This window comes from Muscardinus avellanarius (assembly GCF_963383645.1).
Source record: "Muscardinus avellanarius genome assembly, chromosome: 1".
In the NCBI taxonomy this organism is placed as follows: domain Eukaryota; kingdom Metazoa; phylum Chordata; class Mammalia; order Rodentia; family Gliridae; genus Muscardinus; species Muscardinus avellanarius.
In genome coordinates, this window is record NC_137786.1 from 233,576,265 (window position 1) to 233,603,193 (window position 26,929).

At 58.9% G+C, this 26,929-nt stretch overlaps 2 protein-coding genes across 2 annotated transcripts in view; one reads left to right on the forward strand and one right to left on the reverse strand.

Annotated features, from left to right (window-relative positions):
- PC (pyruvate carboxylase) overlaps nucleotides 1-26,235 on the reverse strand; it is a gene marked incomplete at its 3' end in the record, with an annotated part of 31,154 nt that extends 4,919 nt beyond the window's left edge. The window contains exons 1-10 of the mRNA XM_080704816.1: nucleotides 26,161-26,235; nucleotides 14,884-15,019; nucleotides 14,618-14,802; nucleotides 14,315-14,480; nucleotides 14,056-14,201; nucleotides 13,800-13,917; nucleotides 13,393-13,544; nucleotides 12,187-12,305; nucleotides 9,518-9,680; nucleotides 7,608-7,790 (exon numbers count right to left, since the gene is read on the reverse strand). Coding sequence (XP_080560942.1) covers nucleotides 7,608-7,790; nucleotides 9,518-9,680; nucleotides 12,187-12,305; nucleotides 13,393-13,544; nucleotides 13,800-13,917; nucleotides 14,056-14,201; nucleotides 14,315-14,480; nucleotides 14,618-14,802; nucleotides 14,884-15,019 — 1,368 coding nt within the window. The 5' untranslated portion in view covers nucleotides 26,161-26,235. The remainder of the gene's footprint in view (nucleotides 1-7,607; nucleotides 7,791-9,517; nucleotides 9,681-12,186; nucleotides 12,306-13,392; nucleotides 13,545-13,799; nucleotides 13,918-14,055; nucleotides 14,202-14,314; nucleotides 14,481-14,617; nucleotides 14,803-14,883; nucleotides 15,020-26,160) is intronic.
- LRFN4 (leucine rich repeat and fibronectin type III domain containing 4) lies at nucleotides 2,163-4,784 on the forward strand (the record flags this gene model as incomplete). The annotated part of the gene is made up of 2 exons (XM_080715118.1): nucleotides 2,163-3,742; nucleotides 4,226-4,784. The coding sequence occupies exons 1-2, from the start codon at nucleotides 2,394-2,396 to the stop codon at nucleotides 4,782-4,784; spliced, it is 1,908 nt and encodes a 635-aa protein (XP_080571244.1). The 5' UTR covers nucleotides 2,163-2,393.
- Nucleotides 26,236-26,929: the final 694 nt, after the last annotated feature.

A 26,929-nucleotide genomic window follows, 5' to 3' on the forward strand; every position in this document is an offset into this window, starting at 1 on the left:
CCTCTTGCCTGGTGGATACCCCATATCAAACCCACACTCCAACCCCCTCGCCACCCACTCCCCATGTCACTGGCCAACTGAGACAGCTGTCCCATGGCCACCTCTGGGGCTGACCTCTTCACCAGCTCAGGCCACACCTTCCGCTGGCTTCCTCACCACAGCCACCCTGAGCCACACAACCGCCGCCACGCCACCCCCTGCGCCTCCCGGTAAGCTCTTCCTGGGTGAAGTCTGCTGCACCCTCCCCCACCTCTGGGCAGTGCAGGTCCCCGCAGGGCCAACTGTGGCCGAGCCCGCCCCGTGGCCTCATCAGTTTGGGCTTGTCTTCCTCCCTCACAGCCTGGAAGGCTTTGGGAACAAGGGAGCTGCCTGTGGTGCCTGGGTCCGTGTGCCAGGTGCATAGGTGCCCATTCTGCTCTAAACAGCTGGGGCAGAGTGGGTAACCCGCGTGTCACATGGGACCTGGGGACCAGCACTGGGAGAAGCGCCCCAGGACAAGGCGGCATGGCCAGTGGCCATCTGCATGTGTCACCCTGCAGCTTTGAGACTCTACCTGTTGCCCAAGGTCTCCTGTTACCGGGAGGCCCGGATAGGAAGCGCGCCTCCCCCAGGTGGCCGTGGGCACTGGCACAGTGGGGCCCAGCCGAGTGCCTCGTGCCTGACCGTGACGGGCCTACTGTCTGCTCCTGAGACCAGCCCCCACCTAAAGAGAGGGACACCTCAACTGGGCCATGCATAGAATCTATGAAGGGAAGCAACCATCTAAAGAGCCTAGAAGCCCAGTGTGGTGGCAGACACCATGATCCCCACAGCTGAGAGGCAGAGACTGGAGGATCCCAGGTTCAAGGCCAGCCTCAGCAACTTAGTGAGACTATGTTTCAAAAATACATACCCAAAAGGGCTGAGGGGATAGCTCAGAGGTAGAATAGGTAACACACACAGAACCTAGAGCTCAGGAACAGTGAGGAGCCTCCTCAGAGGCCCCGTGCGGGGCCATGCAGGGCGCCCCAGACCCCGCCAGAGCCAGCGGGCCTCCAGCTGCAGGTAGCCAGGCCCTCCAGCTGCAGGTCTCCTCTCGCCCCTCCCGAGGCCTGCGGACCGCACTAGTACCCCCGGGTCTACGGTGGAGGCTGGACTGGTCCAAAGCCGCGCGGCTGTACTGGGAGGACCCCAGTTCCAGTCTGGTTTCCCAGCTCTGCACCAGCTCCCCACCGGGTCCGGTCTGGGGCCCTGGGGAGGCGGGGGCGACTCCGTTTCCCACCGGGCGCACAAGAGTGCAAATGAGCACGGGGTGCCCCGCACCGGTGCGGGCGGGGTGGCTGCGGCGGAGGGCGCGGCCAGCCTGGGCCCCTCCCGGCGCGCAGGGTGGGGGGGCGCCGCCCAGCCCCCCAGGGCCGCGTCTGCCGGCCCCACGTGACCGCGACGCGTGGTTGTGACCTTCAGCGCTGGGCGGAGGGCCCGTCCCGCCGCCCTGGCCGCCCTGCCGTGGGCGCGGGCCGGTGCGGGCACGTGTGGGCGGCCGGGGGGGCCGGCGGCATGTGACAGCCCGGTTTCTGGGCGACGGGGAGGCTCGCGCGGCGCTTTGTCTGGCGCGGCTCGCGCGGGGCGGGCGGGCGGGCGCCGGGATGCCGGGCCGGGGCCGGGGTGGGCGCTGCGGCCGGGCCGGGCGCTGCGGCGGCGGCGGCGGCGCGTCCCCGTGACCTCGGAGCCGCCGCGCCCGCGCCTCCGCCGCCCTCCACGTGCGTGTCCGCGGCGCGCGTGCCCGCGGGCGCGCCCCCGCCTGCGCCGCCGCCACCGCGAGCCGCGCCGGGGAAGGTGCGGGAGCCGGGCGGGCCGGGCCGCGGCCCCGCGCCATGGGCCGGAGGGCGAGCGGCGGGCGGCCCGGGCCTCGCCCCCGCGGGAGAGCGGCCTGCAGTCGGCCGCGGCCGGCCGGGCCCGCGGGGAGGCCGGCCCGCGCCCCCTGAGCGACGGACACCAGGTGAGCGCCGCCGGACGCTGCGGCCGGCCTGGGAGGGGCGCGGGCGCGGGGCGGGGGCTCCCCTGCCCGGGAAGGGGATGGCGGAGGGTGGAGGGGGCTGGCGATTCCCGGGGACGCCTGGAAAAGGAAGTTCCGGGACCCTCCCTGCTCTCGGCCCACCTCCGCTTCCTGCCTCTGGCCTCACCTTGTCCCCAGCCTGGACTCCCCCGATTGCTGGGGAAATGGAACCTTTACCCCGGGGGCCCGGCCCTGCAGCCGGCTCCACTCCCCGGGGTGCTCCTTGAGCCTCTAACGCAGCCCATCCCCAGGCCAGGCTCTGGAAGCTGGCTCCCGGGACTCCGCGCTGGGCACAAGTGGGCACTCGGGCCAGCCTCACCTGTGCCCGGCTGCCACCCTTCCCCACAGGGCGCTCACCATGGCCCCGCCGCTGCTGCTGCTGCTGCTGGCCAGTGGAGCGGCTGCCTGCCCGCTGCCCTGCGTCTGCCAGAACCTGTCGGAGTCGCTCAGCACCCTTTGTGCCCACCGAGGCCTGCTATTTGTGCCACCCAACGTGGACCGGCGCACCGTGGAGCTGCGGCTGGCAGACAACTTCATCCAGGCCCTGGGGCCACCTGACTTCCGCAACATGACGGGGCTGGTGGACCTGACCCTGTCGCGCAACGCCATCACCCGCATCGGGGCCCGCGCCTTCGGGGACCTGGAGAGCCTGCGCTCCCTGCACCTGGACGGCAACAGGCTGGTGGAGCTGGGCAGCAGCAGCCTGCGTGGGCCTGCCAACCTGCAGCACCTCATCCTGAGTGGCAACCAGCTGGGCCGCATCGCGCCGGGGGCCTTCGACGACTTTCTCGAGAGCCTCGAGGACCTTGACCTGTCCTACAACAACCTCCGGCAGGTGCCCTGGGCGGGCATCGGCGCCATGCCGGCCCTGCACACCCTCAACCTGGACCACAACCTCATCGACGCGCTGCCCCCCGGGGCCTTCGCGCAGCTCAGCCAGCTCTCCCGCCTCGACCTCACCTCCAACCGCCTGGCCACGCTGGCCCCGGACCCGCTCTTCTCCCGGGGGCGCGACGCCGAGGCCTCGCCTGCCCCCCTGGTGCTGAGCTTCAGCGGGAACCCGCTGCACTGCAACTGTGAGCTGTTGTGGCTCCGGCGCCTGGCACGGCCCGACGACCTGGAGACCTGCGCCTCGCCGCCAGGCTTGGCCGGCCGCTACTTCTGGGCGGTCCCCGAGGGCGAGTTCTCCTGCGAGCCACCCCTCATCGCGCGCCACACACAGCGCCTCTGGGTGCTGGAGGGCCAGCGGGCCACGCTGCGGTGCCGGGCCCTCGGAGACCCTGCGCCCACCATGCACTGGGTCGGCCCTGACGACCGGCTGGTTGGCAACTCCTCCCGAGCTTGGGCTTTCCCCAACGGGACCCTGGAGATTGGGGTGACAGGCGCCGGGGACGCAGGAGGCTACACCTGTATTGCCACCAACCCCGCCGGTGAGGCCACCGCCCAGGTGGAGCTTCGAGTACTGGCCTTGCCCCATGGCGGGAACACCAGTGCCGAGGGAGGCCGCCCCGGGCCCTCGGACATTGCTGCCTCGGCTCGAACTGCCGCTGAGGGTGAGGGGACTCTGGAGTCTGAGCCCGCTGTGCAGGTGACAGAGGTGACTGCCACGTCGGGGCTGGTGAGCTGGGGCCCGGGGCGGCCCGCCGACCCCGTGTGGATGTTTCAAATCCAGTACAACTGCAGCGAGGATGAGACCCTCATCTATCGGTGAGGATGCGCCCGCCACCACAATGCTGCCCGCTCCCTGCCCTCTGGCCTGCCAGGCCGGCCCCTCAAGCAGTGCCTGCCCCTCCCTTCCTGGGGCCCTTTCCCCCTCCTCCTCAGCTCCTGTGCTTGGGGGAGACCCCTCGGGTGTGGCTGCTTCCAAGAGCTCCGTGCCACCTGCGGCAGGTCTGTGGAGGGCAACTGCCCAGGCCCACGGGTTACTTATCTCTGCCCCTGCTGGCTGCCATGCCCCTCAACCCGCGCTGCCGGCCAGTGCACACACCTGTCCCCAGCACTGCTTCCGTTCTGCACATTTTCTCGAGTGAAGAGAAAAGGCCCCGCAAGGCCCCACGCTGTTGGGGGCCTGGGGCAGTGCAGAGGTTTAAGCATGGGGCTTAGGGGCGGAGGGCAGCTCTGAGGTCCCGCTGTGACCGAGGGGAGTGGGAGCTGCCCCCTCCTCGCCTCTCACACCACCCTTGCCTGCAGGATCGTCCCCGCCTCCAGCCACCACTTCCTGCTCAAGCACCTGGTGCCGGGTGCTGACTACGACCTCTGCCTGCTGGCCCTGTCGCCCGCCGCTGGACCCTCGGACCTCACGGCCACCCGGCTCCTGGGCTGTGCCCACTTCTCCACGCTGCCATCCACGCCCCTGTGCCACGCCCTGCAGGCCCACGTGCTGGGCGGGACCCTGACCGTGGCCGTGGGGGGTGTGCTGGTGGCCGCCTTACTGGTCTTCACCGTGGCCTTGCTGGTTCGGGGCCGGGGAGCCGGAAATGGCCGCCTCCCCCTCAAGCTCAGCCACGTTCAGTCCCAGACCAACGGAGGCGCCAGCCCCACACCCAAGAGCCACCCGCCGCGCAGCCCCCCGCCCCGCCCCCAGCGCAGCTGCTCCCTGGACCTGGGGGACGCGGGGTGCTATGGGTATGCCAGGCGCCTGGGGGGGGCCTGGGCCCGGCGGAGCCACTCTGTGCACGGGGGGCTGCTTGGGGCAGGGTGCCGGGGTGTGGGGGGCAGCTCAGAGCGGCTGGAGGAGAGTGTGGTGTGATGGACGGGGCAGCTTCCCACGTACACTGAGGCACAAGTGGCGTGGTCAGAGGGCCCAGGCGGTGGCTCCCACCCAGTAAGCAGCTGCCCGGGCCCCTGGTTTTTATCCTCGGTACCTCAGGCTCCCCATGTGCTGGGTGGGACAGCAAGCCCTTGCCTTGGTCCTAGTCTCCAGACTGAGGTGAAGGGACAGGTCCCTCCAACAGGTGCTCAGAGCCACTAAGGCCAGGGCTGCAGCCACCACTGGGAGTCTTGTTTCTATTTATAATAAAATTGTTGAGGGCGCCTCAGTGCTAGTCTTTGGTCTCATCCTACTTGGTCCCTGAGAGGGAGGGCAGGACACGGACTGGGAAGGGCTCACAGGCCAGCACAGGCATCAAGGCTGCGTGCCAGGCCAGCAGCGTGGGGGCCTGCGCCAGGTTTATCCTGAGGGGCCAGCCCAGCGCAGTGGTCAGGTGCGGGGGTCTGGTGTCTCCTGACCTGGGTGAGCCGAGCTGGGGTGACCTTGGTCGGCACCTGAGCTCTCTGGGATTTACGTCTGTCAGCGTGGAGGATACCCCCCTCCTGCAGGCTGCCCAGGCCATGGTGCTCCAGCATGAAGCTTGGCACAGGGCCTGGCACCTTCCCCAGCGCTGCAGCAACACCAGCAGGCCTGGGGACCCAGTTAGTAATGTCCGCCTGAGTACAACTCAGTTAAGACTCTCCATGGCTTCCATCAGGGAAAGCCCCGCCCACCACTTCCTGGGCATCTTCTAGAGCTGTCAATGCCCCCCCAAGGGCTGGAACCCCACTGGCTCCGGCCAGAGACCCCGGGAAGGCCCATCACTCCCAGGCCTCCCGGTGGTTCCTCCAGGACCTGCCCTCCCTATGGGGACGGCTGGTGACAACACGTGTGCCAACCTCCCATGCCAGTCCACACTCAAGAGCCAGACAGGCCAGGGCCCGGCCAGCCCCTGGCGGCCTCTGACCCTGCGTGGCCCTGTAGCCCTCCCCGGGGGTTGTCTGGGCTGTGCATAAGCACTGCACACACGAGCCCTCTGGACGCACGGCTCTCAGCCCTGCTGCAGGTCGGGGGCACCTGGGTGCTGATGGAGATGCAGAGGGTGGTGTGCTGGCCTGGCCTGGGGCTGTGGCAAGCCGTTGCGCATGGGCTGTGCTGGCGCTTGACGGGGCCAGGTGTGTGTGTGCCTGTGTGTGCGTGTGCCTGTGTGTGTATGTATGTGTGTGTGTGTGTGTGTGTGTGTGTGCATGTGTGTGCAGGCCGAGCTCATGCTCCTTGATGTGACCAAGGTATATGCTGGTTCAACCCATTATCCTGGCATTCCATATACAGGATGCCTATAAATCCTAAGTTTATGACATATATACATATGTAGTTTAAGTGATATATATTTGTTGCATAATTTGAGTTTTTATAGGTGCCCTGTATACAGAATGCCAGAACATAATGGGTTAAATAAATGGCCATGAGGTCCTCCACAGGAGAGAGCTGTGAAGTGGGGGGGGGCAGAGGGCGGAGGGGAGAGCAAGGAGGCACAGGACTCAGGGCCGGGAGCCGGGGCCAAGGCTCAGGCTGGCAGGAGTCAGCTGCCTGGTCTGGGTGCACATCTGGGAAGGACATGGTGCCCCAGGAACCCTGGTCCTGCTGCCGCCTAAATGGCCATGTGCCCCACAGTGTCTGAGGGCGAGGAGGGAGAGCAGGGTGCCCCCAGGGGCCAGCTGGGATCGCCACCGGGCGGGTCACCGGGGTGTATGGCCACATAGCCCCCATGCAGATGAGCCACAGGACACCCGAGAGGAACACTGGAAGCGATGTCACACACGCCTGTCCCAAGGTCAGGAACACACCCTGCTAAGGAGCCCATGAGGCTCCCCATGAAGAGTGGGGCCCCAGCACTGGGAAACACTGAGCTGGTGTTGGGAGCCGTCCAGCCATGCAATGAGGTCACCACCGAGATGGGCTGCAGGGAGGCGGGCTGGCCCGGCCTGCGGGCACAGGCAGCCCCCTCCCCTCCACACTCTTCTAAAGGTCTCTGCACCCGTTGGGGCCACTGCCAGGACATGCACAGGGCACTGTGGACCGGTGAGAGGAGACAGCACTGCTACGCCTGACCCATCAGCCAGTCCCCAGTGGCAGGCAGGGCTGGCAGAGCCGTGAGGAGCTGGAGGCCAGCCCCATCATGGCCAGTGGGCAGGGTGCCCCCGCTGCAGCAGCTGGGCTATGGGAAGCCCCAGAAAAGGAGACAGGCCAGCCTACAGGGGCTGAACACCCAGACCCAGTCCCCGATGCCAACTGCAGGGCTACGTGGGCAGGTGCTGGCTTCAAAGGACAAGACTGTTTCTTGGCTCTGAATTCATCTCGAGCCAAGCCCAGCAAAGAGCGCTTAGGATCCTCGCTGGCACCATGTGCCCGCCCATCGCTGCCCCAGCAGCAGCCGCACGCTTTGGCTGCCATTCTGCAGGCACTGGGCAGGGGGGAAGGGCAGGCAGGGGCTGCGGGAGGGCCTCAGCCACACAGGGCTGGGGCTCCTGCCCAGGGTAACAAGTCTCCTTGAAATTAAGAATTTCCTGGGCAGCTTGTTCAAAACACAGGCTTTGGAGGCTCTACTCAAGCCCGTGGGGTCAGAATTCCCAGAAGGGGGCTGACAGCACTGAACACACCGTAGGTGGCTCACCCGAGGGGGCCAGAAGCCGCCGGTGGGGGGCCTTTGGGCGGGGCTCAGGGCATCTGTGAGGAGTTGCAGGGCTGCTGGGGCCCAAGGTGTGGCCAAGCTAAGGAGGCTACTGCCCTGGACAGAGCCATGGCAGGGCAAAAGCCTCTCACCTTCACGCCTCGGACGCGGAACTCGGCGAGGGCCCTGCTCATCTTGGTGGCTGCCGTTGGGTGGTCTTTGCCGTGGGCGATGACTTTGACCAGCAGGGAGTCATAGTGGGGTGAGATGACAGCTCCCTGGAAGGCCGAGGCGTTGTCCAGGCGGATGCCCATGCCCTCTCCGCTCCGGAACACCTGCGGCGAAGGGAAGCAGCAGTCACCCAGTGTCACCACAGGTGCCATGCGGGTCCCAATGCTGACTGTCAGGTTTTGTTCTTTTGCCAGCAAATCTGGGCACACCCCTCTGAGTCCCAGGCTCAGGGGAGCCCTGGGGGACAAAGGAGAAGCCTGGCTAGCCCAGGCGGAGCAGAGTGGGAGGGACGGGGAGGTGAGCACCAGACCCCTCCCACCTCCCCCACCCTCCTGAGCGACCCTCCCTAACTTTGGGGCCGGTCATGCCTGTGGGAGGATGTGCGGGGCTTCTGCTCCCAGACAGGCACTGCAGACCTAGCAGCCCACACCGAAGTCCCTGCTTGCATGGGCTCTGGGACAAACGAGGAGACAGGCTGCTGGCAGGGACACTGCGGGCCGGGAAAGGAGGTGAGGCTGGCTGACCAAAGGGCTATCTTTGTTTTTAGCACACAGGGGGATGAGGAAGGCCTCAAGCTCCTTCCTTCTCAAAATGGAGAGTGAAGGGAAGGATGGGGTGGGACAGAGGAAGAAGCCGACCAGGAAACATCCAGGACATAGGAAACATGAGCACAGGGCAGGGTGGCCGTACATGCAGCACTGAGGTGAGGGGACAGCAGGGTGGTCGTGTGAGAGAGGGTGGACGGGGGGGACAGCTGGGGCATCCCAGCTGACCGACACAGGCACAGGGCGGGAGGGAGGAGGGCAGCCCAGGGGCCTGGGGACACCCAGGGCACCACTTTTCTGCCTCCAAGGGGCACAGGCCTGTGCTCAATAAAGAGGAACTTAATAAAATATTTACAGGTGGACACTCGGCTGTGCACAGGAACTATCGGCTAAAAATACCCTGTGGTGGACAGGCCCTGAGCAGCCGGCGGAGACGGAGGGCTGCCGGAGCCGGGTCCCCAGCGGCTCCCTCCCACAGGCGAGGGGGCAGCCCAGCCTAGGTCCCCAGCTGCTCTCTGGGCCTTCCACAAGGATGCGGCAGTCGGCCCTGTCGGGCCCAGGGCTCCACACTGCTCAGAATCCAGGCAGCCCGTCCTGCCCTCCACCCCGGCATCTGGCTCGTCCCTGCCGTCCCCACCCTGGCTCTGGAGCGGACCGGAGCGCCTCGCCATCCTCAGGGCCAGGCCAATGGGGAGCAGCTGAGCAGGGACCAGGCACAGCACTGCCATGCAGAGGACCCCGAGGGCAAGGCAGCAGCCCGGGACGTGAGGGGACCGAGAAGGATTCCAGGGACTAACTGGCTGGGCTTCAGCACGGTGAGAAAAGAGAAGGTTCAGGATCCACAACCCCAAAGTCTGTCTCCTGAGTGCTGCCCACCGCGGTGGTTACCCATCCATCCTCAAAGGGCACTCAGCCTGGCTCACCCTCCACGGGACCCCAACCCTCTGCTCCCGCCCTGGGATCCTCTCCTGTCCTGCCAGCCACCCGAGCCCAGAGCGAAGGCAGGAGGCCAGCGGCTCCTGAAGGGTGAAGCCCAGGCTCTGGCCCTGGGGATCAGCACTGCTCTGCCAAGCTTGGCTGTTCTACGTGATTCGCTTACTGGCTTCTTCCCGGACGGCCCACAGGGCAGCCTCTCCCCAGAGTGCCCCCTACTCTTAGAGGGGGCCTGGCTCCTATGTGCTCCAGGCCGGCTTCAGACGGAGCCTCCTGGCTGCTGCAGCAGCGCCCTGGAGAGGCGGCAGGCCCGGCACAAGGCTGAGTGCCACCACACTGTCAACGTCACCCACCTCGATGCGGCCAGTGTCGGGCTGGAAGCTGCGCGCTGGGTCCTCGGTGGTGACCCGGCACTGGATGGCACAGCCATTGATGCGGATGTTCTCCTGCCGCAGGCCCAGGTCTGGCAGGCTCCTGCCCTCGGCTACGTGGATCTGAGCGTGGACCAGGTCCACACTGCAGTGGGAGAAACGCGGGGTGGGGGTGAGGCAGGGCACAGGCGACCGGCCCACAGTGTTCTGTGCCAGACAGACAGCTTCCCCACATGCCTCCCAGCCCACGCGGCCCGTCCTTGACAGAGGCTCCACTGCAGCCGTCGCTACCCAGCAGCCCTGGAAGGGCTCTGCAATCCACCCAGAGAGTGTGGCGGCCACTGGGGCTCAGGAACACGGGATCCTCTGGCTCCTCACCCCAGTGCTGCTGTGTCCCTGCTCAGCCCGCCTATTCCCCGGCCTCCCATCTCCGCCCTCTCCCTGTCCCTGCCCCTGTGAAGCTCGGGCTAGAGCCTGGTGAGGACGGTCAGGACACTCCGCCCGACATTCCTAAGTGCGGCCCCACACGGGTGGGCGCGGGGAGTCTGGGAGATGAGGACTGTGGCAGCTGGAGGGCCAGCACTGGGGATGGTCTGCCCAGGCTGGACCCTCGGGGTGATGTCAAGAGCCCATTTGCATGGTGTTATAAGCTCAGCCTGACTGCCTGATGGCAGTGTTCCTGCAGACGGCTGTGCTGAGGCAGCCCGTCCTCAGCGCCGGCACCTGCGGTGCTACCTCTGCAAAGCAGTGGCAATGGTTGAGCGTGTGGACCAGGCCTGCCGTGGACCGAGACTCCACGACAATACCAGCCGTGTCACCAGCGTTCCATCAGAGGAGCCCAAGGTCCAGAGAGGCTGCGGCTAGCCCAAGCTGCTCCACACGCTCAGGGCCTGGGGCACCTGCACCCAGTCTGTCTGACAGAACCTTCCCTCCTCAACAGCGCAGGCTCCAGGCGGGCTCAGGACTGAGTGTCCTCAGCAGCAGCATGAGGAGGGCCCCGTGGGGCCAGAGCACACAGCTGGAGCACCGCCTGGACTCCAACCCTAGCCTCGAGGAGTCTGAGGCCTCTGCACACCAGAGCAGTGGGGCCTGGAAAGGCGCTGAGGTTAGAAATGCTCGGTGGTGAGGAGCACTGGGCCAAAGCCCAGGCTTAGTACATGGCTTAAAGTGTGCGTTCTGAAACAATAAACGCCATTTTCATTGTTGTTTAGAGACTGGGCAGAGTTTTTTGTTGGGGGGGGGTTAGTAGTGGTGGAGCTGGGGATTGAACCCAAGGACATTCAACCTCTGAGTTACACCCCCAGTCTAATTTTATTTTTATTCTGAAACAGGGTCTCATCTAGGCATGGTGGTGCACGCTTGTGATTCTAGTATTTGGGAGGCGGAGACAGGAGAATTGCAGGTTTGAGACTAGGCTCAGCAACCTATCAAGACCCTGTTTCAAAACAAAAATAGAAAAAAGGACTGGGGAGGTAGCAGCTTGGAGGTAGAATTCCTCTGGGTTTAATTCCCTGTAACACAAGAAAGAAAAGAAAAGAAAAAAGAAAAGAAGAGGGGAAGGGGGAGAGAGGGGGGGAGGGAGGGAATGAGAATGAGTGTATGTGTATTACTGGGGTTTGAACCACACAGGGGCATTCTACCTCCAAGCTACACCCCCAGCCCATTTTATTTTTATTTTGAAACAGGTTCTCACTAGGCTGTTGAGAGTCTCACTACTTGCTGAGACTGTCCTGGAACTTGCGACCATCCTGTCTTGGCCTCCCGAGTACTGGGATTACAGGCGTGTGCCACCCCGCCTGGCTGGCAGATATTTTGAAATGCCTATGCCCAAAGCTTGTGGGGACTGTAGCGGTACTATCTGGAAAGCTCGAGGCAAGATGCTGCTTATTCTGATCAGGGAAGCCCACTAAGGTGACTCTCCGCAGAATGCTCCAGAAATAGAGTCAGAGATTGGGGCACACAGATGTTAATGGGCACAGCCTGAACCACAAAAGCCAGAAACCACCGACCTGCCTAGCAGAGGACGGCAGGACTGGATTTTGAAATATATAGATGGTAGAATAGTATGTACCTGCTAAAAGTATTTAGAAAGAATAATGGCCTGGGGCAATGCCTTCAACAAAGTAAATTTTAAATCAGAATAAAAATTCTACATAAAATATCTCAATTGCATCAAACTATTTGTGTGTGTGTGGGGGGGTACTGGGGATTGAATCCAGGAGCATTCTACCTCTGAGCTACACTCCCAACCCTATTTTTATTTTGAAACAGGGTCTCTCTGGGAATGTCGCTATTTGCTGAGGCTGTCCTTGAACCTGCAATTCTCCTGTCTCAGCGCCCCAAGAATTGGGATTACAGGTGTCTACCATCAAAACTACTTATATAGTAAATACAAATGGAAAGAAACATACCAAAAGACCAAGAGTGTGCATGGGGGTTCAGCACCGCTGGAGAGAGGACTGGGGGACAGGGGGGGTTCTAGCTGAAGCCATGCGACCTTGGCAAGCCTCTTAATCCCTCTGAGCCACTTTTGCTTTCTCTTTGTATTAATACATACAATGACAATGCAATACTTTTATGATAATTTAAGCAGCAGCCCTGGACCCTCACCGCCCCAGCCCCAGGCCCGCGCCCGCCCGCCCTGCGCTCACTCTGTGATCTCCTCGGTGACCGTGTGCTCCACCTGCAGGCGCGAGTTGACCTCAATGAAGTAATGCTTGCCGTGCTTGTCCACCAGGAACTCCACGGTGCCCGCGTTCTCGTAGCCCACCTGCAGGTGGCCGGCGGCCAGTGAGCGTGGCACAGGCAGATGGGAACCCGAGCCCCCCCACCAGGCCTGTCCGGGGCCAGAACAGCCTGCGGCAACCCTGCCCAGCGGACACAGGTGGCGGCCAGCCTGACCCCAAGGCCGGCACCCAGGATCCAAGACTCCCTGAGGACCCCACGCCCAGTGTGTCGGGGTAAGACAGCATCAGAAGCTCCCATCTGCCCCCTCCAGCCGGGTGACCTGGGCCTCACAGACCCACCCTCCAATGTCATTGACGGTGCTGGCCTCAGGAGAGGTCACAGGGAGGCCATGGGAGGATGCTGCTGCTTGTAACTCAGATTGCGGCCCTAACTCCACCTCATTCTGTCCTCTGGGACCGCACCAGACTCCCACTGGCTCCCTAGCGGGGAGGAAGATGGAAGGCTAAGCCAGAGGGACGGAGGTGAGGCTGCTCCTTTTTGGAGGCTGCCAGACACCAGCTCTGCCTGGCTGCAGATACCCCGCCTGCTTCCCCTCCTTTGGGCCCAGGCTGCCCGGAGACCACGGCAAGTCTGGAGAGCTGAGGACTAGAGCCTGGCACAGTGAGACACCCCAGGAGCCGGGAAGCTGCGTGCAGCCCTGGCAGGCCCAGGGAGCTGGGAGGGGGCACCGCACCCCTGCCACAGCGATGCTCCCGGCCAGCTGGGACAGGTCACTGCTGGGGCACACAGCTTGCTGCCTCTGCCTCCTCCACATCGGGACCCACTCCACTAGAGCTCCCAGGGGAACAGAGACTGGCGGGGGTGGGGGACTCAGTGACTAAAGTGACGCACAGAAAGCGCCAGTGAGGAGGAGCTGCCTGCATCCTGGGAGAATCCTCGGGTCCTGTCCCTTCTCCCCGCGGGAGCTGGCGCCACAGAGGGCGGCCGGGCTCTGGTCCTCCCTCCCTCAGGGTGTGGGGCAGGAGTCCGTGTCTCACAGAGAGGGTGACAGGACTCTCCCCGTCCCTGCAGGTCAGCCTATGCCTTTCTGCTCCCAGCAGCTGCCCACAAGGGACCCCACCACCACGTTGGGAAGCTCCTGCCCAGGTAGCAGGTGGGAGAGCCCTCACGTGCTTAGCAAGTTTCACAGAGTCGCTGGTGAGCTTCGAACGGAGCTGGGGGTCCAGGTGGGCGGCGGGGGCAATCTCGACCACCTTCTGGTGCCGCCGCTGGATGGAACAGTCCCGCTCATACAGGTGCAGAATGTTCCCGTACTGGTCCCCTGAGGTGAAGGGACACTGGTTTCAGCTTTTTCTGGAATCTAAACACCTCCTGAAATGTCCCAAGGCCCCTCCTGGGCCCGGTAGCCGGGCAAGGCCTGCCTGAAATGGGAGGAGGCAGCCAGGGGCTGGTGAGCGGGATCCCCTAGGCTGAGGGAGGCCCCTGGAAGGGCTCCACCCACAGGCCCGACTGTTCAGAGGCTCCTGGGCTCCTGCCTCGCTGCCCGGCTGAGGCTCTGGGGACACTGCATACACACCCAAGATCTGCACCTCGATGTGGCGCGGCTTCTCGATGAACTTCTCCACAAACAGAGCGCCGTTCCCGAAGGCGGCCAGAGCCTCCGAGTAGGCGCGGGTGTAATTCTCCTCCAGCTCCTGGGAGAGCAGACAAGGCCAGGCGGCAAAAGTCACCCTGTGCCACGACCCGTGCCTGCAGCCTCATCCCCAGCACCCTGCAGCCGGCTGCCTGCCATGCTTCCAGCCTGAGGTGTCTGTGCCCTGCGCCCCGCTCACCTCGTAGCTGTGCACGACCCGCATGCCGCGGCCCCCGCCCCCATAGGCGGCCTTGAAGATGATGGGGAAGCCGTAGGTGTTGGAGAACTCGTGGGCCTCGTGCAGGGACGTGATAGGGGAGTCAGTGCCGGGGACCACTGGGACTCCTGTGGGGGACAGGTATGGGGTGGCCTCTGTAAGGGGTGGACTCCCTGCCACGGCTGTCAGGGAAACAGACACTCCTGTGGCCCCGCCTGACCGCCCTTAGCGGAGCTGTCACCTGCGGCAATGGCGATGGCCCGGGCCTCCACCTTGTCCCCCATCTTACGGACCACCTCTGGGCTTGGCCCAATGAACCGAACCCCAGCGTCCTGGCAGGCTTGGGCGAAGTCAGCTCGCTCGGAGAGGAAGCCATAGCCGGGGTGCACGGCATCCACGTTGTTCTCCTGCGGGGTGAGGGGCCAGAGACGTGTCGGCCCTCAGTTCCTGCTCAGGTGCTGGCCGCCTCCCCACCCCTCCTCACACTCAGTGCTGGCTGTGCCCTCAGCTCCTGGCCCCAGGCTCCCTGGCCACGCCTGCTCACCTTGGCCACCTTGATAATGTCGGGGATGTGCAGGTAGGCCTGCACCGGGGCCAGGCCACGGCCGATGAGGTAGGCTTCATCGGCTTTCTGCCGGTGCATCTGGCCTGTGTCCTGCTCGGAGTAGACAGCCACGGTGCGGATGCCCAGCTCTGTGCAGGCCCGGAATACACGGATGGCGATCTCACCTGGGATCACGGGGCCTGGAGTTAGACTCAGGTTCTGGGAGAAGTGGAAGGGGGTGGGGTGGGCCGAGGCACGAGACTCACCTCTGTTGGCCACCATGACTTTCTTGATGGGCTTGTACTCCAGGCGCCGGACACTGGGGGAGGTGGCGGGGGCGGTGGAGGTCCGGCGGACACCCAGGAGCCTCAGGCCCCCTCGAATCGTTCGGAACTTCAGCATCTGTGAAAGGCAGAGACCAGGTCAGAGGGGCCTTGGCGCCGAGGCTCCCTAGGGAGAAAGGGTCCCAAACCCCACAGCAGCCCCACTGGGGGCCACAGCTACTCTCCCACCTCTATCTGTGTCTCAAATACAGAGACCCAATTCACCTTAATATTCAAATATGAATGTTTATGATCACTGCATTTCAAGCTCATAAAGCAAGATTTTGAGGCAATGGAGAAGTCCTACAAGGGTATAGCATGTGCCTTGTCATGGTACCACCCAGGCAGGCCTGGGCAACAAACCTCCCCCCCCAAACACCCAGCCGGGGCCTCTCCCAGGGTCCCGCAGGCCAGGCAAGAATGGGAATGAAGAACAGAGAAAAACTCTGGCATAGTGACACACGCCTGCAATCCCAGGGCTTGGGAGGTTGAAATGGGAGAATTTCAGGTTCAAAGAATGCCTCAGCAACTTAGACCCTCGGCAGCTTAGACTCAGCTTCAAAATGACACAGGGTGTGGGGGGTGTAGCTTGGAAATAAAATGCCCCTGGGTTCAATTCTCAGTACAAAAGGAGAGAGAGGAGAGACAGACAGACAGACAGACACACACACACACACACACACACACACACACACACACACACACGAATTGAGCGCAGTGGTGCACACCTGTACTCCCAGTACTTGGGAGGCTGAGACAGGAGGATTGAGGGCCTCAGCAATTTAGCAACATCCTCAGAAACTTAGTGAGACTCTGTTTCAAAAATTAAAAAAAAAAAAAAATTTTAAGGGCTGGGGCTATAGCTCAGAGGCAGAATGCCCCTGGGTTCAATTCCCAATACAAAAAAAGAAAAAATAAAAAAACTTTTGTGTGTACTAAACCTCATCAGCTTGCTCTCTCAGGAGACGGCCTCGGCCCAGTTACGATGCAGGTTTCTCTGAACAGTGGAAGAAAACTTCCTTTCCACTGATGGCTATAAAATAAATTATTAATAAAACCCACCCAAGGGCAAGTGAAATCAGCCATCACAGAAAGACAGATGCCGTGAGATTTACTTCAAGGAGGGCCCTGGAGTGGTCACAGTTGAAGAGACAGAAGGTAGATGGTGGGAACTGGGCTTGGGGTTGGGATGGGGGCTTAGAGTTTAATAGGAACAGTTTTATACATTCCTTCCTTCCTTCCTTCCTTCCTCCCTTCCTTCTTTTTTTTTTTTTTTTGGCATTGGGAGTTGAACCTAGAGGCATTCTTCCTCTGAACTATACCCCCAGCCCTATTTTATTTATTTATTTTTTTTGTGTGTGTGGTACTAAGGACTGAACTCAGGGGCATCCTACTTCTGAGCTACACTCTCAGCCCTATTTTTATGGTTTATTTTGAAACAAGGTCTCACTAAGTTGCAAGGGCTTCATGAGGTTGCAGAGGCTGGCCAGGAACCTGCTGTCTTGGTTTTTTCTCAAGTACTGGGATTACAAGCGTGTGCCACTACGCCTGGTTTATTCATTTTCGTATGTATGTATGTATGTATGTATGTATGTATGTATGTATGTATGTATGTGATACTGAGGTTCCTGGAAGCCCTTCTACCTCCAGGCTACACTCCCAGACCTATTTTTTATATTTTTTTATTTGGAAACAGGGTCTCTTAAGCCAGCACGGCTGGCTCCGAACCAGCGTGATCCTTCTGTCTCTGCCTCCCAAGCACAGGGATTACAAGCGTGCGCCACCACGCCCGGCCATTTTCTTTTATTTTGAAACAGGGTCTCTCTAGGTTGATGGAGTCTCACTACTTGCTGAACCTGTCTTTGAACCTGTGACCTTCCTGTCTCAGCCTCCCAAGAACTGGGATTACACATGGCTGAGTTTCACATCTTTAAGATGAAAAAAGTTTTGTGGATGGACGGAGGTGATAGTCATACCAGAGAACTGTGCACTTAAAAGTGAATGTTGCGTGTATTGTACCATAACATAATAACAATTTTTATTTATTTATTTTTGGTACTAGAAATTGAACCCAGGGACATTCTAACTTTGAGCTACACCCCAGCCCTCGCCTTTTTTTTTTTCCCCCTGAAACTGGGTCTCGCTAAATTGTTGAGGCTGGCCTTGAACCTGTAACACTCCTGTCTCAGCTTCCCAAGTACTGGGGTCACAGGTGTGCGCCACCACACTCTGCAAAAATTTTAAAATTAAGTGAGGACAATTTATATCACCAGAGCAGCGTAGAGGCCTCAGAGGTTAACCCCTCCGTTTTACAACTGAAGGAAACGGAACCCAGCAGGTCTGAAGAGAGCCGCTGGGTACAGGGCTGAACCAGCCCCTCGCGGGTGACAGGCTGTATCTGACCATGTGACTCATTGCTGAGTAAAAGTTTAAAACGCTTGACTCGGCCATTTTGCTTTAAGTACGGCACATAAAAACAAATTCAATAAATAAAACAAATATTGCAAAAACCCTGGTGTCACACAATGGCCATAAATACAGAGAAGGAGAAATAAAGCTAGAATGGCCAGGAACAAGAAGACCTAAGAAAATAAGCCTTAGAAAGAGAAGATGAAGCCAGGAGTGGTGCCGCACACCCCTAATGCCTGTAATCCAGGACTTGGGAGGCTAAGACAGGAGGATCGCAGGTTCAAGGACAGCCTCAGCAAGTGGTGAGACTCCATCAACCCAGCAAGACCCTGTTTCCAAATAAGAAATAAAATTGGGCTGGGGGGTGTAGTCTGAAGGCAGAATGCCTCTGGGTTCAATCCTCAGTACCAAAAAAAAGAAAGAGAAGAGGAGAGGCCTACAGACAGATGGCGGTGGGGAGGTGAGGACCCCCGCAGGCTGCACTGCCAGGCACGGGGCAGCCTTAGGACACAAAGGGCCCTCTGTCCTGGGAGGCTGAGCCAGCGAAAGGAGAAGGGACAGAAAATGAGACGTACGTGAGCTGATCGCTTCCGATCACGATGAGTTCCTCGAAGAAACCTGTGATGTTTTGGGAATAACCTGAGGCGGGCTTCCTGGAGCCGGATGTTAGAGATGCCTAGGGAGGGGACACAGGAGGTGGCCGAGTGCAGACGCACGGGACAGCAATGGCCAAGACAGCGAGGGAACAACCTGGGCAGGGCCGGGAGCCCAGGCCTCTTCTCTCGGGCTGTGGGCAGGACTTGCAGGGACAGGAGCTAATGTACATTTGGGACAGGCTTCTGGACAGACAGCAGGAGGGACTGACAGGTGGCATGCATCTGGGCAATGCAGAGGCCGGGGCAAGAGCTTCTGGTTAGGTGGGGTCGGGAGAGGTTTGGGGTACAACAGGCCAAACTGGTAGAGAGGTCACTGGCACGGAGGAAAGGAAGGAATTCTGTACAGGGGCGGAGGCGACTCTTCCTGTTCCAGAAAGACTAGAGACGGGAAGGGCTGGGAGTGGGGCGGAGCTCGCAGACCAGGGCAGAAAACCCGGCACCCCAGGCGTGGGGGCGCACGCTTGTAATCCCAGTACTTGGGAGGCTGAGACAGGAGGATGTGGGTTCGCCGGCAGTCTCAACTACTTAGTGAGGCCTTCTGCAACTTAGTGAGCCCTTGTTTTAAAATAAGGAATAAAAATTAGAACTGGGGATATAGCTCAGAGGTAGAAGCCTCTAGGTTCCATCCCCAATACTGCGCAAAAAAAAAAAAAAAAAAAAAAAAAAAAAGCCTGGTACCCTTGAGGATGGATGGCGTATGGGGCCAGGAAGAGAACATTCTCAACACTGACTAGACCAGGAGGAAGTCAACGCGGAGACAGTGAGGGGCTGCCCAAGAGCAAGGAGGAAAGCGGTGCTCTCGGGAGGCCGGGCAGCCCTGAGCTCTGAGGCGCACAGCGAGGTGGCCCGAGGGTGGCGGGCGGGCAGCGCCTTGGACTGCTAGGGGCGTCTGCATTGACCCAGCTATATGGACGAGGCTAGGGCCTCCTTCTGAGCTCCGGCTCCTCGCCACTCTACTGTAGAGAACAATGCTAAGATCTATACTGTGTCTTAATCACAAGGGAACCCCGATTCGAGGGAATATGTCCAAGACCCCAGAGGGTGCCTGAAACTGCAGACCATACCAAACCCCCCACCAATGTGTTCCCTCTATGTACACACCTGGGGTAAAGTTTAATTTATACATTTGGCTCAGTAAGAGATGAACAACAATAAGTAATAAATAATAATAAAATAGAACAACCATAACAATATACTGTAATAAAGGTTATATGAGTGTGGTTTCTCCCTCTCTTAGTATCTTATTAAACTGCAGATCTTAGCAGCCTCCACATTCCATTTCCTTTTTCTTAGTAACTTGACAACTTTCATTGGAATTGCCAACATCCCTACACTAGTGCTTTGGGCCATTAAAGTCAAATAAGGATCTTCTGAACCGCACACCCCGGCAGTCAGGTAACCAAGAAAGCTACTCAGTGACTGCTGGGTAGGCGGCGAATACAGTGCGGATCCGCTGGACAAAGTCACATCTTTAAGGGGGAAGCAGGATGGCGCAAGAGTTCACCACACTACCCAGCACAGCAGACCGTTTAAAACTTACGGCGTTATTTCTGGAATTTTCCATTTAGTGTTTTTGTAACCTGACTGACCTCGGGTAATAGAAACCAAGGAAAGCGAAACTGGGAACAAGGGGCGACCACTGTAATTACAAAGTAGCAGAGAACTGGGTAGATGCCACATGGACCAAGGCTCACATCACCAGCACCAAGCCAACATCCCGGGGTGATGGGACCCACCATGGTCACTGCACACCTGCAGGCTCCCGCCTCAGTGCTGAGGGTCTGACTTCTGGATCTAACCAGGAGACAAGAGGCAAACCCAAATTAAGGAAAACCCCATGAAATAACTGGCTTCCACTCTTCAGATATGTCAAAGGCCAAGAAAGACAAAGCCACGAGGACGGTTTCAGATGAAAGGAGGTCAAAGAGTCAACGCACAAGTCAGAATGGACCCCGCTGTCCAGGACACGGACAGAGTGTAAATAAGGTTTGCAGATTAAACAGTGCTGGGCCGATGTTCACTTCCTGATCCTGTTCAGTGGACTGTGGTTACGTGAGAGAACGTCCTCATCCTTAAGGGAAAATGCTGACCTAGTCCAGGGCTCAGGGGCACCATGTCTGGGATTTGTACTCACACGGTCCAGGGAAAGATTTGAATAATGAAGCAAGCTATCATATTTGGGGAACTGGGGAAGAGAGAGAAGAGAATTCTCTGTACTAGCAATTTTATGCTAAGTCTGAAATCATTTCAAAATGACGGGAACAGTTGGGCATGGTAGTACACACCCGTAATCCCAGTTCTTGGGAGGCTGAGACAGGAGGATCATAGGTTGGATGACAGCCTCAGCAACTTAGTGAGGCCCTTTGCAACTGAGACCCTGTTTCAAAATCAAAACTAAAACAGACAAGATTAGCCTGTGCTGCTGCTGATCCTGTGAGAGGAGTGGACCTCAGGGAGCGCACAGCCAGCCCCTGCACCAGGGCTGCCCATCTTCAGCCCGGAGCTCGGGAGGGACACATGGCCTCAAGCCCCGCGTAGAGCAGGGTGAGTGTGATGTCAGCTTCTGCCACCTCCCGCCAGCACATCTCCCAGCAACCACTCCGGGGGCTGATGAGGGGCTGCCACCAGGAGAGCTTTTCCTCCCTGGGAGCAGTGGCACCGCAGTCTAAGACACACACCAGGGAGCAGGTGTGAGGTGCAAACCTGGCCCTCCTCCTGGGCACCAAGTGCCACCCTGCACGGGCCAGGGGCCTGCTGAGCGAGCCCAAACCACCAGGCAGGGAGAAGTCAAGAAGCACAGGGCTCTGCTCTGGGCTCCTCTGGGACAAGCACAGCAGCAAAAGAGCAAAACACTCGTGCCTTCCTCTCACCAGACATCGAGCCAGTCAAAACAGAACGGGGAGGGGCCACTCTTGGCCCGGAATTGACAACTCTGGTGAGGCCCGCGGGAAGCAGACCTGCGGCCCTGTCTGGTTATCAGGGCTGCTTCACTGGAAGCCCTTCGCAGATCTGTCAAGAGCCCTTAAAATATTTACACCCCTTGGCTCAGTTGTGACCATTCTAGGAATCCAACTCAAGGAAATACTCTACAATGAGAACCAAGCTGGGCACACCTCTGTGGTCCCAGTACTTGGGAGGCTGAGGGCAGGAGAACTATAGGTATCCAGGTAAGCCTCAGCAATTTAGTGAGGCCCTGTTTCAAATGTATTTATTTTAATTAGTTAATTAATTTTTGGTACCAAGGATTGAACCCAGGGGTGGCCTACCTCTGTGCTTTTTAAATTTTCTACCCCAGCACTTTTTTTTTTTTTTTTAGTTTTTTTGTTTGTTTTGTACTAGGTTCCATCCCCAGTACCAAGGTCACACTAGGTTGCTGAGAGTCTTGGTATTTACTGAGGCTATTCTCAAACCTGTGATCCTCCTGTCTCAGCCCCCCAAATACAGGGATTATAGGTGTGCACCACCACACTTGGCTCTGTTTCAAATTTTTTTTTTTTTTAATTAAAAGGGCTGGAGGTGTAGCTCTGAGGTAGAGTGCCCCTGGGTTCAAGCCTCAATACCAAAAAATAAGTCAGAGCTGGGTGTGGTGGCCTACGCTTGTAATCCCAGCATTTGGGAGGCTGAGATAGAAGGATCACGTTTTGAGGACAACCTCAGCTTAGTGAGGCCCTTAGCAACTCAGTGAGACCCTGTTTCAAAATAAAGAATAAAGCCAGGTGTGGTGGCGCACGCTTGTAATCCCCGCGCTTGGGAGGCAGAGACAGGAGGATCGCGCAAGTTAAGAGATCCTGTTTCCAAATAAAATATAAAACAGGTCTGAGAGTGTAGCCCAGAGGTAGAAGGTCCCTGGGTGGTTCCATCTCCAGTAACACAGAAAAAGGGGTGGGGGGATAAAGGAAGGAAAGGGAGGAAGGGAGGAACGAAGGAAGGAAGGAAAGAAGGAAGGAAGGAAGGAAGGAAGGAAGGAAGGAAGGAAGGAAGGAAGGAAGCCAGGTGTGGTGGCACATGCTTGTAATCCCAGCATTTGGGAGGCAGCAACAGTAGTAATGCAGTTTGAGGACAGCTTCAGCTACTTAGTGAGGCTCTTTGCAACTCAGTGAGACCCTGTTTCAAAAATAAAGAATAAAAAATAGGGCTGGAGTGTAGCTCAGAAGTAGAATGCCCCTGGGTTCCATCCCTAGTCGCACACAAAAAAAGGGAACCAAGATGTGAGCACAAAGATGTTCAAAATAGTGCTATTTATAACAGCAAATAGCAAGAAGCAACTGAACGCTCCGACACGTACCGACGGCAAGCAGCCACTAACAGGGCACATCATGGGAAACGCCCAGGATCGCGCGGAAGCTGAGAAGATGCAAAGGTAAACAGCACCATCTCAGGACGTTTCTTCTATGCAAGGGCAACAACGGCGGGCCTGCATAGGTGCGCCGCCATGCTCACGCCCGTGTGCCCACATGGCGCAGTGCTGTTTTTTTCTCTCCTTTATGCTTTTCCATATCCCCGTTGGAAAAATCCCCATATTTTTCTCCACTGGAGACGCTGTTGTTATTTATTGCAGCACTGGGGACTGAACCCAGGAGCGCTCTACCACTGAGCTACATCTCCAGCTCTTAATTATTTTATTTTGAGCCTGGGTCTTGCTAAGTTGCCCAGGCTGGACTTGAAACCATGATTCCCCTGCCTCAACCTCCCTATTGCTCTGGGATTTCAGGGATGTGCCATCCACCTGATGTAGGAAATGCGCTTTTTAAAAAAATTTTTTTTGGTACTGGGGATGGAACCCAGGGTTATACCCTCCAGCCTATTTTTTTATTCTTTATTTTGAAACAGGGTCTCACTGATTTGCAGAGGGCCCAAGTAGTAGCTGAGGCTGTTTTTGAACAGCAATCCTCCTGTCTCAGGCTCCCAAATGCTGGGATTATAAGCATGCACCACCACACCCAGCTGAAAATATGCTATTTATAATGTGAAAACATATATTGAAGACCATGGCAGCAAAAGACCAAGGAGAATCTGAACCTCTTTTGGTGAGGACATGACTGGGTCACCTGCGACCCCTACCCCAGCAGCGACACCTCACCTGCCCACCCGCTGCCCTGGCTGAGCCTGTCCCTCTGCAGGTGAGTGGCCTCAGGCTGGGGACAGCATACTGGCACCAAGATTCCCAACCCTCCAGGGAAGTTTCCAGCTGCTTCCAGTCCTGTCTCCCAGCTGGGCAGGTGTGCTCCTGCAACCCACTTGGGCAGGACCTACTGCGTTAAGTAGGTCAGTGCTGCCTGGCTCCTTTCTCCCTGCCACACACACTCCCTGCCTCCCTTTCCGAGTAAAGAAAGGAGGTTCCTTGGACATTATGCCAAAAGGCTGGTGAACTCCGGAGCCCCTGGAAGGCTGATCCCTGCCCCACCAAGTGGTGACCAAGCGTCTCCTGAGCTGGCAGGAAGATGACAGAGAGCTGAACTCGCGCCCCGGCCCGGCGTGCCCTTTCACACACATTCCTGCAGATGGTTCTCCTGAAAGTTCTGAGCAGGCCAGGGATTCCTTGGCAGAACCGCTTCACAAAGAATCCAGGGTTGTGGACATGGAGGGAGTAAGACTGCCCCTCTTGCCAGATGCTGAAGCAGGATTGCAAGTTTGGGACCAGCTTGAGTAATTTAGCTAGACTCTGTTTCAAAATAAAAAATAAAGGGCTGGGGTGTAGCTCAGTGGTAGAGTGTTTCTGGGTTCAATCCCCAATAATACACACACACACACACACACACACACACACACACACACACACACACACACACTGCCCCTGAGCCCCAGTGTCCCAGCAGAGGGTAATAAAACAAACCTGGACTTGAGGCCTGAGCCACAGCCCCTGGGTACGGAGCTTTGGGCAGGCAGCACCCCGGTAGATACTCACAGATGGGAAACAGCTCCTTCTGGCTGAAGTCAAGCGGGGTAAAGCAGGGCGGGTGCAGTCTGCTCCCCTGCAGGTAGGTGGCCTAGCACGAGTCTGCAGGCAGCAGGCCTCCAGGCCCAGCTCTCCTTTCCCCTGCTCTGTGCTTTGGCATCTCTGAGGCCCAGTGTCTTCATGAGGAAACTTGGGTACCCCCACCCCAACCTAGGCAGGTTGTCCTGGGAATCAATTGAGAATGCACCTGGAGCACCAGGCCCGGGGCGCCAAATGCCAGCCACTGGCACTCTCTTCCCCATCCTTTCCTCCTCCCAGATGAATGCAGGATGGAAAAGGAAACCCCGACACATTCCACCCAGCTCTGCACAGCTTGCACCAGCAGCCCTCGTTCACAACACACACACACGCTCCTGCTGACCTCTCAGGTCCTTTGAGCACCAAACGCCAAGCAGTTTGCCGAGCAGGACACCAACGTGGGTCACGCTGCCACACAGAGCAGCCCACGGGCCTGAGCGCACCGTGTACAAACCTGTCCCTAGAGCTCTAGTCAGGTGTATATGGGGTGCCCGGAGCTCTCAGCCTGGCCTGCAGCACACAGAGGACGTGGCGAAGTCACAGCCAGCTGCTGTTCCGCCTGAGGTCACTGGCCCCAGGATACAAAGTTCTCCAGCACCAGGCTGCTGGAGGTCTGGGCTGCAGCCAAGGCTGGAATCAGGGGAAGGGGCGCTGCCCCTGGAGGCCAGTAGGGCCACTGTGCAAGGGAAGGGAGGCGGGTGCTGCAGAGAGGAGGTAAAACGCAGCAGAGCGCCTGCTCCCCGCGTCCCCAGGATGGGCACAATCACAAGGGGCTCCAAGGCTGGGTAGCAGCCTCGGACTTCTGCAACGGATTTAGGACATGCTGCCAATGAAGGTTAAAGGCACAAAAATGTGGAACAGTAGACAGAGGGGGCCGGGACGGCCGCTCAGGAGGTGCCGTCCTGCGAGTGATGGAGGGCGAAGCTTGCACGGCCCGAGTTCAGTTCACCGCCACAGTCACACCCGACCACCCACCCACCCATCTCTCCCCCACTCCCCCACAATGCCAGGCCTGGAGGAGGCATTGCAGACATGATGATAAATACAACACCACCTTATTCCCAAACGTCTTCACCCATTTTTAGAAAATAGTTAACCCAGCCCTTTCAGACCTAGAACCAAGGTCTTTACAGAATCAACGTCAGCAGGAGAAACCCTGCGAGGAGGGCTGTGGGCCTCTGGCAGCAGCGCCCTGACTGGAAGCAGAGTCCTTGCAGGCTGGGCTGCCTGGATCATTTGGGGTGGTGGGTTTGAAGAGTCTGGAATCGTCTAAAGGAGCAGCTGAGTGGGCAGAGTCCACAGCACAGGCCCGGGGTGGTGAAGGCCGTGGGTTGGAGACAAGTGGAACGCTTGCGGCGGGAGCAGAGGACGGCAAAAAGGCCTCAGGCACCAGGAGCCTTAGCACCCAGGAGTCCGCCTCTAGATCAAAGGGGACCCATCCTCGGCCTGGCTGGGACCACGCACACCCGGGCCTCTTTCCTCTCCATGGTGCCTTCCCAGTCCTTTCCAGACACGCCCCCTCAGGCCAGCACTGTCCCACTGTCCTGCCACCCTCACACAGGGCACTGAACAGGCACAGGGGCAGCTCGGGGGCAGGCTCCACTCGGAGCTCTTGAAGTTGGCAGGTCTGGCAGACCATCTTCTTTATTCTTTATTTATTTTTTGGTGGTACTGGGGTTCCTGGAAGCCCTTCTACCTCCGGGCTACACTCCCAGACCTGTTTTTTTTTTTTTTTTTTTTAAATTTGGAAACAGGGTCTCTTAAGCCAGCGAGGCTGGCTCTGAACCAGCGCGGTCCTCTTGTCTCCGCCTCCCAAGTGCGGGGATTACAAGCGTGCGCCACCACTCCTGGCAGACCATCTTCTTTAAAGACTGAGGGCCACATCACGGAGCCCGGTTTGTGGCCACCCCTCAGACTTGCTGCATCAGCTGACCTGGAACCTGTCCCCACTCCCTGTGCTGAGCCGCAATGCTCGACACAGAGGCTGGCGTGGGGACAAGGTGGGAGGGGCACTTTGGGATCCTGCTAGCACAGCAACCGGCTCAGGTCACATGCCTCGGGGGACACCACACTGTCTAGCTTGCTGCCGGTGCTGCCCACAGCAAAACTCTCTTCTGACTGCAAAGATGGGGGTGATGGAAAGTAGGAGAAAGACGGCCACACCTTCCAAAGCTCCCTCACCCTGCTTCCCTCTCCAGAGACCTGACAGCCCAGAAAGGCCTGTTTGCTATTTTCTGCAAATGCCAGCTGACAGATCCCTTTCTTGGCCTTGGGTTGTGCACTAGAGACAGGGACGTCAGACGGCTGTGACTGTCACTGGGGATGTGTAAATAACTCCTCGCGATCAAGAACGAGCCGCAGTGAAGCATGGAGTGTCAGGCGCACCTCTTTCTCCACTGATGCCTCTCAGGATGGCTCACGGAGGGCTTCCCTCTCCTTTGGCTTCAGTTTTCTCCTTGACACTAGATCCACAGATTCAGTGTTCTCCCTTTCAGAAAGGAGTGAAGATCAAGTCAGGAAGGTGCCTATGACAACATGGGGGATGAGACAGGGCAAAGGTCTTGAGAGCATCTGGCCCGGTCCTGCTGAGCTGCCTGCGTGGCTTCTACCACACACAGTGATCACAGAGCTCCACCCACGCGCCTGGCCTGCTGCTGGCAGGCAGGGACAGTGGACCGTGATCCTAGAAGAGCCTCTGCACCTCGCTGGGCTCCATGTGGGGTGTTTTGCATGTACTGATACACGACCCCATCCTCCCCTTTTACAGATGTGGAACCAGGCTCTGTGGGATAAACACGGCCAAGGTCACCAGCTGAGCAGCCAAGGTCGCCAACTGAGCCAGGCATGAGTCCAACTCCTAAGTAGGAGCTGTGACCTGTCATGGATTCAAGTCCCCACCCAACTATAAGACTAGGTCGTGGCCTGCATCAGAGTGTGACAGGCACTTGGA